This window comes from Endocarpon pusillum (genome assembly GCF_000464535.1).
Source record: "Endocarpon pusillum Z07020 unplaced genomic scaffold scaffold5103, whole genome shotgun sequence".
Classification (NCBI taxonomy): domain Eukaryota; kingdom Fungi; phylum Ascomycota; class Eurotiomycetes; order Verrucariales; family Verrucariaceae; genus Endocarpon; species Endocarpon pusillum.
The window spans coordinates 1-14902 of record NW_006916480.1 but is presented as its reverse complement, the minus strand read 5'-3'; the positions used below and the strand labels follow the sequence as shown (position 1 = coordinate 14902).

At 42.6% G+C, this 14902-nt stretch overlaps 3 protein-coding genes across 3 annotated transcripts; all 3 read left to right on the top strand.

Moving 5' to 3' along the window:
• Window positions 1-296: 296 nt before the first annotated feature.
• EPUS_08936 (uncharacterized protein) lies at window positions 297-2078 on the top strand (the record flags this gene model as incomplete). Its single annotated transcript, XM_007806111.1, has 5 exons — window positions 297-486; window positions 541-546; window positions 605-656; window positions 719-1435; window positions 1487-2078. The coding sequence occupies 5 exons, from the start codon at window positions 297-299 to the stop codon at window positions 2076-2078; spliced, it is 1557 nt and encodes a 518-aa protein (XP_007804302.1).
• A 2313-nt stretch (window positions 2079-4391) lies between these two features.
• Window positions 4392-6259, top strand: EPUS_08935 (uncharacterized protein; the record flags this gene model as incomplete). Its single annotated transcript, XM_007806110.1, has 3 exons — window positions 4392-4624; window positions 4683-5450; window positions 5530-6259. The coding sequence occupies 3 exons, from the start codon at window positions 4392-4394 to the stop codon at window positions 6257-6259; spliced, it is 1731 nt and encodes a 576-aa protein (XP_007804301.1).
• Window positions 6260-7731: 1472 nt separating this feature from the next.
• On the top strand, window positions 7732-9127 carry EPUS_08934 (uncharacterized protein; the record flags this gene model as incomplete). Its single annotated transcript, XM_007806109.1, has 7 exons — window positions 7732-7948; window positions 7993-8012; window positions 8064-8100; window positions 8150-8220; window positions 8274-8665; window positions 8716-8811; window positions 8860-9127. The coding sequence occupies 7 exons, from the start codon at window positions 7732-7734 to the stop codon at window positions 9125-9127; spliced, it is 1101 nt and encodes a 366-aa protein (XP_007804300.1).
• Window positions 9128-14902: the final 5775 nt, after the last annotated feature.

The window sequence follows — 14902 nt, the reverse complement described above, 5'->3', positions numbered from 1 at the left end:
AGCAAGCAACCTGGTCCGTAAGCAATAGCTTCGTAGGTACAGTAATTATGCCGGAGCTTAATTACATAGTACCTTAGTCTTTGGCCCCTTCCCAAAACTAAATTAGCGTAGACTCCAACCGCTGGGTATCTACTCGGGGCGCCAGTCCCCATTCGCCCAACCCTCCTGCTTCTTCTGAGAGAACATTGAAAAACTGATGGTAGTCCTTACGCATCTACCATCTGAACTTCCATGGACGCAATCAAGACCTACATTCCAGCGATCTGAACTCCAGACTTCCTTGGCCGACGCTCAACATGTTCGCACAGCTATCGGGAGTCATCTTTCCAGGGACTTTGAGAGCGCAACAAACACTTCAGCTGGTCTCCTTCTATTATAGCGCCATTGGCCTCGTCGTCGCCTGGGCTTCTTGGAGAATATGGACCTTTACGGTTCGACCAGCGCTCTACCCCGATGAACCAAAGCAGCTGCCGTATGCCATACCATGTACGTACTTATCACAGATGTTTTCACGGAGCATGAGCTTAACACTTATGACAGTTATAGGTACGTTGTCTGCCCAGCACTTGCTTGTGCTCCTGGCACTGATTGCACTTCCTATTAGGACATGTTGTAGGTTTTATGAAGGATCATAACCGTGTCTTTGACTGTGGGCGGTACGTCTTGGATGACTATTTCAGGATGGAACGTGCAATGCTGAGATTTTCTGTCTGACTAGCGAGTATTTTGGCAACACCAGAGAGCCTTTCTCGTTGACGATCATGGGTGAGACCATCTATGTTGTCTCCTCTCCCCGGGACATTCAGACAATCTACAAAAAACCGAAGGCCATATCATTTGACCCATTCATCCAGCAAGTCCTAGCAAACCATGGCGCAACCCCAGCCACCATTGACAAGATGTTTGGGAGTTCATTATCGGCTTCTGGTCGCAAAAATCTCATGGACCAGTCTCACGACGATTGGAAGTTTCAGCTGCAACCCGGTGAACAGTTAACAATCCTGCAGACGAAGTTTCTCAATAACATCGAATCGTACCTTCAATGGGACAATCTCCCACCCAAGGCGATCTTGTCTTCCTCAGAGTCACAAGCGACTGTCTCACTTTGGGCACTGTGCGGCGAGACGCTTCTGAGAGCTGCCACAAGGGGCTTCTTTGGAGATCGAATTTTTGAGATCGCCCCTGGAATCTTGGACGCCATCTACGCGTTTGACAAGGATAATTGGAAACTTAACTACCAGTATCCATACTTCGCGGCCAAAGAAATGTACGATGCAAAGAAGAAGGGTGTCGAGTGTATTCAGGCCTATTTCAGGACATCTGAAAGAGATAAGGAAGAGACATCTTGGATCATGAGGACCTTACATACCAACTTTCGCTCACTGGATATCCCGGAATGGGAATGCGCCAGCTTGGTGTGGATGATATTCTGGGTGTAAGTGAAATTAGATGGTCTCCCATCTTCATGCCTTGCTGACCATCCTAGCTCCAATTCAAACGCATTCAAATTGTGTTTCTGGTACATCGCACATCTTGTACATGACACCACTCTTCTTCGAGCAGTCAAAGAGGAAACCAACCCGGCCTTCACAGATGACGTGGCTGATATGGACTATCTGCTTGAGAAATGCCCTCTCCTCGAATCCATCTACGAAGAGATCTTGCGCAGTCTCTCTGAAGCTATAGGAGCAAGGACAACTGTTTCCGATTCTGTTGTTGGAGACAAAGTCATGAAAGCTGGCACCAAAGTTCTGATGCCATATCGTCAGTTGCACCTCGACGCAGACGTCTTCGGTTCGGATGCTCGGACCTTCAACGCAACACGGTTTATGGAAAACAAGCAATTGTCCAAGTCCACCAACTTCCGACCCTTTGGAGGGGGTTCAACGATCTGCCCAGGCCGTTTCATCGTCCGGCGCGAGGCATACCTGTTCGTAGCAGTTCTCCTTCAGCGTTACGAGATAGCACTGGATGGTAGCCAAAATCTACCCAGGGTCAATGAACGGGTACCCACGGGTGGCATTCGAACACCACGGATGGAAGACGATCTACAAATCCGTCTGACCCGTATTCGGTAATGCATATCTAGTGGCTGGATACCGCATAGGATGATGAATGATCAATCACATCCATATTACCGTTCCGCCACCTGCACACGAATGATCCTGCTCAGTGTATCCATCAAATCAAATTAGTCAAACAGATTAGATTACACGCTTGACAAATTAAATTAAATCAGTGCTTTTGTCAAAACAAATTAACGTTTGTGAATTTGTTAAATCAGTCGAATTGTATGTGTAGAAGACAATTATAGGAATGCAGCTCAAAACGACATTCCTGGAGAAGGGCTCTAAAAATGACGCGGCATTGGTCCTTAGCAATTTAGCGGATGATTTATTACTACAAGGATCATCAGAGGGCTTAAATGACCATAATTTAACCGTCATTTAACAATAATTTCGAGGAAAAAACGTCCAAAATAGTATAATTTCATTAGTTTTTAGAAGCTTGGCTGCATACTTCTATGTAAACTAGATTACATCACGATTAGGCTCAAACTAAGCACACATTGATGGTAATTTAGGCATAGCTTTCAAAGGGCTTCATTCTGTTAAGTAGGAGAAATTTAATGTTCCTCTTGCCAAGGCTGCAATATAATTTTGACGCTAAATTCATTTAAACTCACAGGAATCCTAAACCGCTTAGGGCAAGAGTAACTACCTTATCAGGGACATGAGACATACATTTAACTTGATTTGATAAATCAGTCAGAGTAGATTAGGCGTTTTGATTACATAATCAGAGAAAACTGGGGTCTTGATTTGCTTTGTTTGATTTGATGGATACACTGAATTCCTGCTCCTGTGCGTCAGCAAAGAGTTTATTGGCATCTTCACGTAACATGCAGGTTAGAGGTGTGATTGCGGCTCAGCAAACATCCAAATCGCAGCCTTGTAATCCTGTCTCGCTACCATTTCCAACGTGATCAAGCTACGGAAGATGCGATTCGCGGTGTTTTGGCCCAAAGGATTTTGTTGAATCCAAGTTAATGAAACAAGACCCACTTAATCTACAGTCATGGTGGCAAGGTTCATCATCCTCTCAGCAGCAGAGACATTTTGTTTTTAGCTAGTTTGCTTATTCAAGCCCCACTCACAGGAATTCCCCCCACTGTAAGTGGGTTCCAGAGGGATCCACCCATTGGGCCACGGCTAGTAGAGATAACTGACATGTAGCCAACAAGACACTCTTTCATCACCAACACCATGTACTAGGTGGATACCCGATCCGTAAAGCTGACTAGTTAGTCAGCCTCGTCCTCGGCCACCAATACCGCCAAGAATTCATCATCCCCACACTATCTGGGGTTAGCCATCGGCACAGGATGCACTGGCTAGTGGTAAAGAGACACTGCAACATGTAAAAGTAAGTATCATGCGCGTGCCGACACAGAACGGAAGCTACCTGGGATGCTGCTCTGCATAACAGGCACAACGACCTTAAGAGCCTTGCTCCAATACCATAACACGGTATAAAGAAGGAATATCAAAATCCCTATGGCAAACATTGAAGCTGAATCTTGTAGGCTCATAGTATACAAATGCGTCTCGTCGGGTGTATGTTAATCTTTGAGGTCGTCGAGTTCCAGGAAGATTGGTTGCAAATCTGGACTTCCTTAGCTGAGGTCGCAGAACTGTTTATAGAGCAAAAAAGTCCTCCACTAAAAAGCTATTCGTGCTTGCTCAGCTTCAGCCCCCATATGTGTCATGTCATCACAGTCGAGCACTGCATGTTTTAGTGGGCCATCCGGGCAGATTTTACAGTAACGTTAAAGCTATCTTTTGCTCTAGACTTTGCAATGTCTATCTGTAACTTCTATTTTTGTACCATTATTGTTAGAAATGGTCTTATATTATTAGCATTAAATATACACAATCCAATGACGAAGTTGGAAAAAGAATAATACAATTTTTGCAGCAGGCCTAACCAATAGATCACCTTGCCACGCACCGCCCCATGTTGGACCTGCCGGACCTGAAACAATTGGAAATCAAAAAGGTAAATTGTTATGATATTGGACTATCTTTCACCCTTATAGGTGTATCTCATTTAGTCTTGGAGGGTTCTGATTAGGATGTCTATCATCATAAGAACGTCCAACATGGGGCGAAGGGATACAACCTCATCGGATCATCGTTCAGGAGCCTAGATTCAGATAAGCCTCTGCCACAGCCACGAATCATGAGGATACAGCATTCTTATGGTGGAGATCAAATCAGGATCTCCCCAGTATCGAACCTTCTCAAAATCGATACAGATGGCATAAATAAGAGCTCAAGAGATACTTCACTACGCCCCCAGTCACAACTTCAGCTATGGCCAATCAAACAATGGCGCCGTCAATATCAACAGTTGAGTCTCTGCTTGACTCTCAATTGCAATCATTCTATTTCCTTCTTGCAGTGGCTGTTATGACTCGTGTTGGCACTGGTATGGCTTGCTGGATTGAAAAGCAGAGCAAGTTCAATGGAAAAGAGCCTCCCACAGTTCCATATTGGATCCCTGTTTTAGGCAGCCTACTTACATTCTTGGTTAATACGGACTCATTCATCATGAGCTCAGTGTGAGTTATTGTACCATATCTCGATATCAACGGATCAAACAAACTGATAGTGCTCTAGCAAATCATTCGGTCCTTCGACCCCTTTTCAGGTACAACTTGCAGGCATGAAGATATCGATTGTATCAGGTTTCAAGAACACTGAAGCCATTCTCAAGGCGAGCTCCAGGATGACCACTACCCCTGGGGCAATTTTTGCCCTGACACGTCTTCTTGGAACACCAAAATACATCATACCATTTTACCTGGCCGATGATTCAGGAATCGGGATCGACCCTCGTCCAGGTAGTAGAGTTGAGCCCCAGAACCGGGTCATCTATCATCAGCAGCGCAATGCTCACCGCTTCTTAAGTGGGTCAAGCCTGAAGGAGATGAACCGGAGGTATCTGGATACTCTCCAGCGCAATCTCCTCGACCTCAAAATACCTGATACCTGGATCGAACTGCCGGACCTATACTCTTTCATTCAACGTGAGGTGTTTCGGGCATCCGTTGAAGCAATGTGCGGAAGCTATATCCTCTCGCTCAATCCGACATTTATAGAGGACTTTTGGACATGGGACGCCAACGTCCCTACTCTTATCAGAGCGTATCCGAGGTGGCTTGCACCTACAGCCTATCGAGCAAGAGACAAGATGTTGGGGCATGTGAAGCGATGGCACGCATTTGCCAAAGAAAACTCCGACTGGACCAAGTTTGGACCCAACGATCCCGAATGGGATCCTTTCTGGGGCAGCAAGCTGGTCAAGGCTCGACAAACTTCCTGCCTTGAGACCAAAGTGATGGATGCTGATACTATTGCTTCTGAGGACCTTGGACTGATATTCGCGTAAGCGTCCCATGCCGCCATTCGGTCAACATCTTTGCAATTTTAGATAGAATGACACGTACTGACTTTGCACATCTAGAGGAAACACCAATGCAGTACCCGCGATTTTCTGGCTATTCTTCCATATCCTGGAAGATCAAAAGCTACAAGAACGTGTTGAGCAGATCATACGTTCAGACGATATTCTGATACCATCAGAAGCCGAAATGCTCAAATTGTATGATTCTCCGCTTCTGCAATCCATCTATGCCGAAACCCTCAGGCTGCGAGTTGGAATCGCGATTACTAGGACACCGGAACAGGAAGACTTCAACCTGGGGGCGTGGCGGCTTCGAAAAGGCCAACTCATCAGCTTGATGAGTCGGACAGCAGCCTTGGACAAAAGCGTTTGGAGCACCGGCAATCCGGAAAACTCGCATGCTTTGGATTCGTTCTGGGCAGAGAGGTTCCTGAGATACCCAGACGACCCTAAAAGCGGCCCCCTACGCGAAGCCACTGGAGCCAACACCACTACGGAAAGTGAAAAGTCAACGAGTGGTTCAAACGAGCCCAGGTATACCACGGGAGGCTTGTCAGGCGCGTGGATCCCTTACGGTGGGGGCAAGCGTATGTGCCCGGGCCGCCATTTTGCCAAGCAAGAGATTCTGGCCACACTCATCGTGATGTGCGTGTTGTACGACATCGAGCTTGTTTCCCACGACCTCAAAGATTTGCCCAAGGCAAATCTGAAGTACTATCCATTGGGCGGCCTGCCCCCAGACCGTAAGCTACCTGTTAGGATCAGGCGCCGTACATTAGGCCATAAGTGAGGTGAATGCCGTTTACGTCGTTGATTTTGCGATCGAAGGTCGCTTTTGAGAGACTCGAGTATAGTGATACGTATAGAATCTCCCCAATGCATCTGGTAGAGTTCGAGGAGGGTAGTAAATGGATTGGAGGATGCCTATTAGCATGGGTGCGGCTTCACTCGATTGGATGCTCGATTGGACCTGGTCCTGGCTGTACATCCTTCCACGCCGCCGTGAAGTGGCTGGCGGATTCTGATGATCCTTTTTCATCCCCTCTGCGGCACAAGGAGTGATCTACTATGTACCTGGGGCTCCATCAGAGGAAAACCTCCACCTACAACAAGTCCGGATGTGGCATAAACGAGATAGATTTGCTTCGCGCAGCAATTAATCTTCGAAAGCACCGTGACACTGGGGACGAGGGTTGTATTCCTTCGTCTCCTGCCAGAGGGCCCATTTCAGCGTGCTATTAGCGGCAATGTTAGCAGGGAGGCTCTGTACCAAAATGTCAATTCGGTAATAGTAAGATACTAGTAGTAAGAATAGTGCTTATGAAATGCTCAGATCAACAGCACAACAGCGGCGTCAATATTAATAACAGGCAGTTGATTGGCAGCAGCAAATGATGCTGATGACTATGACGTCGTAACGTTGAGGCGTTGATTCCTGCGCTAAAGAGGGGCCGATGCAGGTGACGAAGAAACACCTCTATGACCAATAAGGCCAATTCGCTTGCCAGCACACTCTGTTAAAACCCAGTTCCTAGAGTAATAATATCCACTCCCTTCTAAGACTTCGGCCCCAAATCCTCCAAGAGTAAGGTTTTCTGGCTTGACTCGCGCGCTTTTGCTTCCACAGGTACTGACTCCTCGACCAGTGTAGTTGGTTGATTTTAAAGTCGCCCCCACGCGAACGTGTGTTGTACTACGGAGGGGGCCTGAAGTATTGTTAACTCGGCGCTAGTATCGTTACTTGCAAACCTGATTAGTACAAGACAGCTATGCCCAAATGAAGTTAAATGTAATAATTTGACCCATCAAAATGGATGCGGACTAAATAAGCTTTACAGTGACGAATCACAACACTATGTTTCGCTAATAAGTACTAGCTGCTCCTAGCATCGGACTAACAATACTTATGGCCCCCGCCCGTAGTACATGGTAGCGTCTCCTTGAAGGTTGCTGACTGAGCTGCAGGTAGGCCATCCTGCAGAGATTGTAATCCACTTATTCATCACATCAAACCTGAGACACACCAGCAGCACCCGACCCAATTTGTGCAAAGATAAGGTTAGGCCGCAGTGTCTTGGGCCATTACCACGTCAAACATGGCTAAAGGACCAGAGGACCACAATCTTGGTCCACATTGCTGTGCAAAAGATCCCTAGATACCTTATAAGGCCGATTCACTCCCGGCACACTCTGTGGGAACCCGGTTCCTAATACCATTCTATTCAACTCTCACTCTCTTCCGATACCTCGACCTCCTCAATCATGTCCGCTGCGGACTTTCAGGCTCTGGGAGTGGATATTTCAAAAATTCCAGCGCTCGCTCCACCTCCTGGAGTCATTCCGAATTTCGTGAACCCGGTATCTCGAGCTTATCAAGCTCAGATTGCGGTTGGAATATGTTTCCCTATCATGGCTGTTTTCGTGTTGCTCCGGGTATATTGTAAACTCTTCGTTACGCAAAATTGGGGCTTTGACGATTGTAAGGTCTCTGGAGATAAAGGCTCTGCTTCGCTGACTTGAAAGGGACAACTATGCTGGCAGTTGTAGGTCCAAAAGTTAGCGTTGGGTCTTCCTGATGCTAACATGGGTCTTAGGCAGTAGCATGTGCATTCCAGGGGCTTGGTCTATCAGGTTTGCCAACTATAATCCAGTCTGTTTTGTGTTTTGGCTAACAATCAAGTCATCGGGCACCCTTTGGGTCCTCACCAGTGGAATGTGCCATTGAGTGCATTCGACGACAATTTCCAGAAGGTTTGAGAAGGAAAAACATTGCCCTTGAGTAATATACTAACAGACGTTTCAAGCGGTCCCTGTCAGGCTCCCTCGCCTACCACTGCACAGCTACCTTAGTCAAATCGGCCATCTTGCTTCTCTATTTTCGCATTTTCAAGCCTAGCAAAGCCGCGCGACTCTTGATCTACGGAGGAATAGGCACGATCGTTGCCTTTTATTTGATCACGTTTATAACCAATCTGAGCCTCTGCGTACCTCGTGCCAGTGATGTAGGGGGCTGGACATCCGCCACTTCCCAGGCTCGCTGTGCTCTTCCGAACCAACGTCTTGCTTTAGGTTCAGGAATATTCAGCTTTATCAGTGATGTCTATGTTTTGTCGATTCCAATCTTCCTGGTCTCTGCCCTCCAACTGCCGCTGCGCCGAAAGATCGGTGTGGCGGCGATTTTTCTTACTGGAACAATGTAAGCGAAGTCCTGTTTTTTGGTTGGATTTTTCTAAACATTATCCACAGCGCATGTGCTTGCTCTCTGACCAGTTTAATATATCGGGTGAGATTCAACGGTCAGAAGGACTTTGCCTGGACGGCAGTTCCTGTGTATACATGGTCGTATGTTGCTCCATCGACTACATGCTGTTGGCTACTGACAGGGCCCAGGTTTGCTGAAGTCAACATTGGAATTGCCACTGGATGCATGCCAACCGTTGCGCCGTTGTTCCGCTCGGAAAGGCGGAAAGGCTTCAGAATTCCTGGACTGAGCTACTTCCGATCCCGCTTTAGCTCCAACCGCTCACGGCAGCCCCTCGTTCATGACCCTTCATACAGACCTCCATATCCAGAACACCCTGGTATGGGTGCTCTGAAGAATGGAGATAGCCACACCGAACTGGGAAGTGCTAGGAGTGTAGCTCAGGATTGGCCCTGAAAATAAAAGGCAAGATCCTGCATCGTGGGCAAGATATATTGGACATTGAACACTTTTCCTAAGGACAGTATCCTGTATAGCGGTCCAACGTTTACAGCTAGTCTTCGATGGGATTGATGAAAATGAAGCTCTCCGTTGAGTACGGTGGACCACTATTGAGTTGGCGCCACATCTAAAATTTTGGATCTTAAAGCTCCTTGTCGATCATTCTATCCCAACTTTCAGATCATCAATGCATGATACAGAGAGAGCACTCTCGTATAATACGATAGACTATTACTGATTTAAGGTCAATTTAAATTTTTACTCCGTAGATTTCTTCAATAGTGTGAAAACGTCATCCTATTGAGCATAGGCTACTGTGCTGCTATAGACTACTTGACTATCTAAGAGAGAATTCAGTTGTACTCCTGAATCCCCTAATAAGGATTTCCTGTGCCAAGACACAGAAAATTAGGTCACGTGGATTTAGCTGTACGGTACAGCTAATTCCTTACGCCGTGTTATGCAGGCGCCGCTACGAGTCCGCTATAGCCATAGGCGTATTACTCGACACTCTCACTCGGGCCGTAGTGTGCCAAGTGGCGGAAGGCGTGCTGGGAGAATAGAATAATGAAAAATGCCACTGTACAGATCTTCTTGATAGCTGTTTATCTAGTGTGCAGAGACGCTGTGAAGTGGCGTAGACCAGCTATAGAGAATGAAGCGAACAGTGTGTAGCACGCAGTAGTGCCAGAAGAAACTAGTGTGCAAAAACCAAGGTGGAACAAACTAGGAGAGACAGGGCGACAAGGAAGACGAAGATGCTACAGAATAGCAAAGGACGACTAACAAATAAGGAAGACAGTATTAGGACTATAGGCACAGAGATTAGTAAATAAAGATAATGTATAAAGAGTCTAAAGATGCTGCTAATTTAAGAGAATAATTAATAACTAAATATATTAAGAAATATTAATTATAATATTTTAGAATTAATAACTTTATAAGTACTTTTTTTTTTAATTTTATATATATTAGGGCTTACACGTGTGCCAAATTACCCTCTACAGCTAGCTAGAAGCTATATAACTGTCAAAATCGTGATTAGAAGGTCAACCTTACCTAGGGAGCAATGACACCGTTACTAGAGCCTGATAGTAGGCCTACAGAACGCAGGCAAGACGCAGGCGGGTTGTAATCAACACGCAGTATTTCTCTAAGTGAGGACTACAACACAAAAGAGGGACTATTACCTATAAAGGTGTAAACTAAGATAGAGGAATCACTTACTAATATTAAGGAGGGTCTTAAGAAAGAAGGGATAAGACTCTAATATCTGGATAAGCTAACAAGCATTATTAATTACGTTTTATTTGCGAATCGCTAGCTACTAACTAGGAGAATAGAGGCACACAACTAGAACAGATTAAGAAGATGCTATAATAGAAAGCTATACTCTTTAAGTAATTTAAAACAGAACTTATAAGCGTTATTATAGCTGCTATACTTATCGCCTACTAACGCTAAGGCGCCGGGTATTAATTAGTACTAGAGACGTTAATAAGGGGCATGCTTACTATATAAAAGCGACTCTAAGGCCCTTACTTGACTCTTTAGTCTTAGGATAGCACTCAACATAGACTAAAGATCTTACGCACTTATTGCGTACTTCTAACGTAACACGTGACATTATCCTAAGACTTTCCTTTGATTAAAAACAGTTGTTAAACTATCAATTACAAGAGATCTATATCTCTAAACCTGTCGCCAGCTCATCCTGGGTCGGTATTAATATTTGAGATCAGACTCGAGTTTAAAGCAAGCCTTTCTGACTTTCTTTGCACTTCTAACAAGGTTAAAGAAGATAAGGAGATTCAGACCTCCGAATTTAAATAAGCGAGATCCTTATACCTAGCGAATAAAAGAATAGGGCGCCCTGTATATATATATATAATGACTCTGTAGTTAAGACGAAGTATAAATATAAAGTCAATATACTCTAGAGCTGTCAGATAGCTACCCTGTTTAAAAGAGCTACTAACCTTTTCCTTACCTTAATAATTACAATATTCTTTAAGGTCTTATTGCCTTTCCTTTTTTGACTTATGTAATACTTTATTAGAGTTAGGCGATATATTAATAATAGTAATACTAACTAGTAACTAGTTACTAATATATGAAAACGTAAAGGCAGCCCTTTAGACTGCATTTAATATAGCTGCCTTTGACTTATCTAGCCTAACTAAAACTAATAACCCTATCCTCTTTGCTAAAAATAACTATCTTAATCCTATCTTACCTTTTAACCTTTCTAATCTTCTTGCTAGAGTAGCTTAGCTAAGAGTAATCATATTAACTAATCTTTAATCTAGTATTAATATTATTCTAATTAAGCTATAGCAACAAAGAGTATAAGAATAAGCTCTAATTAACTAGACGGCTAAGAGGGTCGCCTTAAAGCTAGCGAAAACAGCAAATACTAATGCTTACTTAGCCTACTAAATTTTGGAGAACATTATATAGCTTACTACTACTGGCTAGAAGTTAGAGAAACAGAATACAGCTTTATAAGAACGAAATATAACTTTGCAGGAGCAAATTACTAACCTAATAAAGCAGCTAACTTATTATTAAGCGTCTATATATTAGGCGCCTGCCTTCTTAATATCTTTTATATATTCTAACCTATATATAAAGATAATAGCTAGCTTATAACAGAAGGCTACTCTTATAAATCCTCTTCTAAAGATAGAGCGTACTTTAAACCTGTTATTAATCTTTTTTTTGTCACCTCTTCTAAGGCTTATTCTAACATAAACACAGAATTATCACCCTTATAAGACTAGCTTCTATAAGCTAAGAAATAAGAGAGCCGGCATAAAGCCCTTTAGGTTAACTTCTTTCTTGCCTCTTACTATTAAGAATCTTTGCAAGGGTATTCCTAAGACCTTTAGTAGCCTAAGCAGCCCTAAGGATATCCTAATTAAAGATTAGATTTATAAGACTTGTTCTCTTATTAGCCTTTTTTCTTAGGACGACTTATAAGTTATAAGATTTGTTACTAGCCTTGTAAAGGGCCTTATTAGAGACCATATCTATAAGCGCCTTAAACTAATATTACTATACCTTATTTAGATGCCTAAGAAGATCTTTATTATTATAAAGTAAGCCTTTAGAGAAAGTAATATACTATATTAATAACGTGCTAAGGCGGCCTATACTGCCTTATATTAGAGTGACTAATTATTTAATACTTTCTAGGCTGACTTTATATATTTAGCATTACAGATCAGCAAGTCTAGCTAGGATTAATATAAGGACCTGCAGGAAAAGATGTCTGCTGAACTCCTTCGTGAGATAAGGGATCAGACTTTCTATAACGCCGGCACTATAGCTTATTAGGTTATAGAGCAAGAGAACTGGCTTATACTAATTTGTAGAAAAGAGAGAGAAGAAGAGTGAATCCGCAACTGTGCTTGACTCAATAGCCTGAGGCCTAATACCAGGCGCCCAGAAGCCAGGACTACGCCAGGTAAGGCGTATCTGTTCCCTTTGGCCCTGACAGCAGGCCTACTATGACGCTCTCTTACTTCTTCTCTTAGCTAGGCTACTGGCTCAAAATCAAAGCGCGTGAGTTTTAAGAAGGATGATATAGTAACTTGTTTTTACTGTAACAAGCCTGGCTATATGAAACCTAACTGCCCTAACCTTTACATTAGTAAGATTAAAGAGGCAGAATCTGACTTCGGAGATGAGTCCTTTAGCTCTAACGAGGAATTCACAGAGTTAGAAAACGAGATGCCTTAGGCGAAATTGTAGTCTTGAGCTATTATAAGAGCGTACCTGTTAGGCTTAACTAGCTTATTAGAGGGCTATCTCTTATTATAGTATTTAATCTTAAAGATACAGATAATAAGGTTCTTTATCTTTGTGCTTTAATAGATAAAATAAAGCTAATATATATATTCTAATTAATAGAAAGATCGCTTAGGCTACCCCTTAATAGCTTAATATCTTTCTTATTTTTCTAAAGAGAGCTATCTTACTAATTAGATTTAATAGTTAGTCTAGCAGACTAATTAATTATCTGCTTCTTGTTATAGCCTAGATTTATAGCTATACTCTTATTAATATTTTGCTTTTAGCTACTAACCTTAGCTCTTATAATGTTATTCTAGGCTATAAATAGCTAGCTAAGCACAATATCCTGCCGGATTATAAGAGGAATAAGATATATTAGCTAGAGGACTACTAAGTACAGAAATAGTATAATACTTATAAAGATAGGCTATTTAAGAAGGATATTTAATATTATAGCCCTAAAGTTAGCTTTAATAATGCTAGCAAGGCTAGGACTTAGTTTCAAAAAGCTATATAAGAACAGCATTAGTATTATTAATATTGTAAAGCGGAGCTTAAGTTACTTCTTTCTGATAAAGCTGATAAGAGCCTTAGTCCTGACTCTAATCTAGATAAGGCTAACATTAATAACAAGATAATCTCTGTAAATCTTGTAGATGCTATAGCCTTTCGTATTAGTAGTAAGTAAAATAGTATAATACTAGGGACGATTACATTAGATAGCATTGATTATAAGCTTCAGAAATAAGGCCGCCCTGCTCTCTGCTAAGTCAGCCGAGTTCAGATAGCTAATGATAACAAACAAGATGCCCTTAGTAATCTTAGACCTTGTTCTAATAATCTTGAGTCTATCCTCGGCCATCTTCCTTTATATCTCTGCAACCAAGTAGCCACCTTCTTAAGAGTAGCTACAGATACTCTGCCTTAGCACTATCTGTTTAACTATAAGCTGCGCTTTGACAAGGAACCAGAGATAAAGATGTTACATCTGTACAAGATATTAACTCAAGAGCTTACAGTTATAAGAGAGTATCTAATAAAGAACTAAAGAGCCCGGACAGGCGGAGCGAAAGAGAAGATGGATGACCATGCTCGTGACCATCAGTCTGCTGGTTGCCTTCAAGAACGATGCGGTTGGCTTCATTGCTGGTATGCTTTGTCATTGGAACCTCTGATCTCTAAGACCCTGTTATAGTTAGCTTAAGTAATAATCTTTACAAAGCTTAATGTTAAGCAATACAGCTTTAGCTGATACAGCTATATAGCTAACAACCTCTTTGCAGGGCAGCGTAAACTGCCGCAACTGCTAAAAGGATTTAGCTATACATGTATAGCCAAATCCTAAAGTAGCTTAGCGCTACTCTAGCGCGTTACGTGCCCTGATTTCCTATGCTATAGCACAGAAAATCCTATTTAGGTAGTTACTAAAAAATCTAGATAGAAGAATATATAACATCACAGAGTAAGAACTTTAACAGGTTATAAGCCCGGCTTTGTGATCACTGAATAAGTAAGCAAGGAGGCAGCTCTAGCAAGCTTTACTTCTCTTAAATAGGTTAGATAAGCTCCTATCTAGCTTATCCTATCCTTCCTTTAATTGAATAAGTATGCTAGGCTGCTAAACTGCTACATCCTTCCTTTAGTGCTCTCTGTTACACTTATTCTGTTTAAGCTAAACTCTATTTATGCTCTACTTTATTTACTAGCTATTATATAAGCTAATTAACTTTATTTATAAAAGGGAGACTTAAAACATCTAGAGAAGGCCTAAGAAGCTTCTCTGTTAAGCTTATTCTATTAAGAGGAGAGAGACCTTAGATAATAAAGCTATTTCTCTATATTGTATCTAATTTATAGAATTTGTTAAAGTAGCTATAAAAGTATAATAAAATTAGTATTCTTTCTTCCTTAGCTATTTAGTTATTTCTCTTA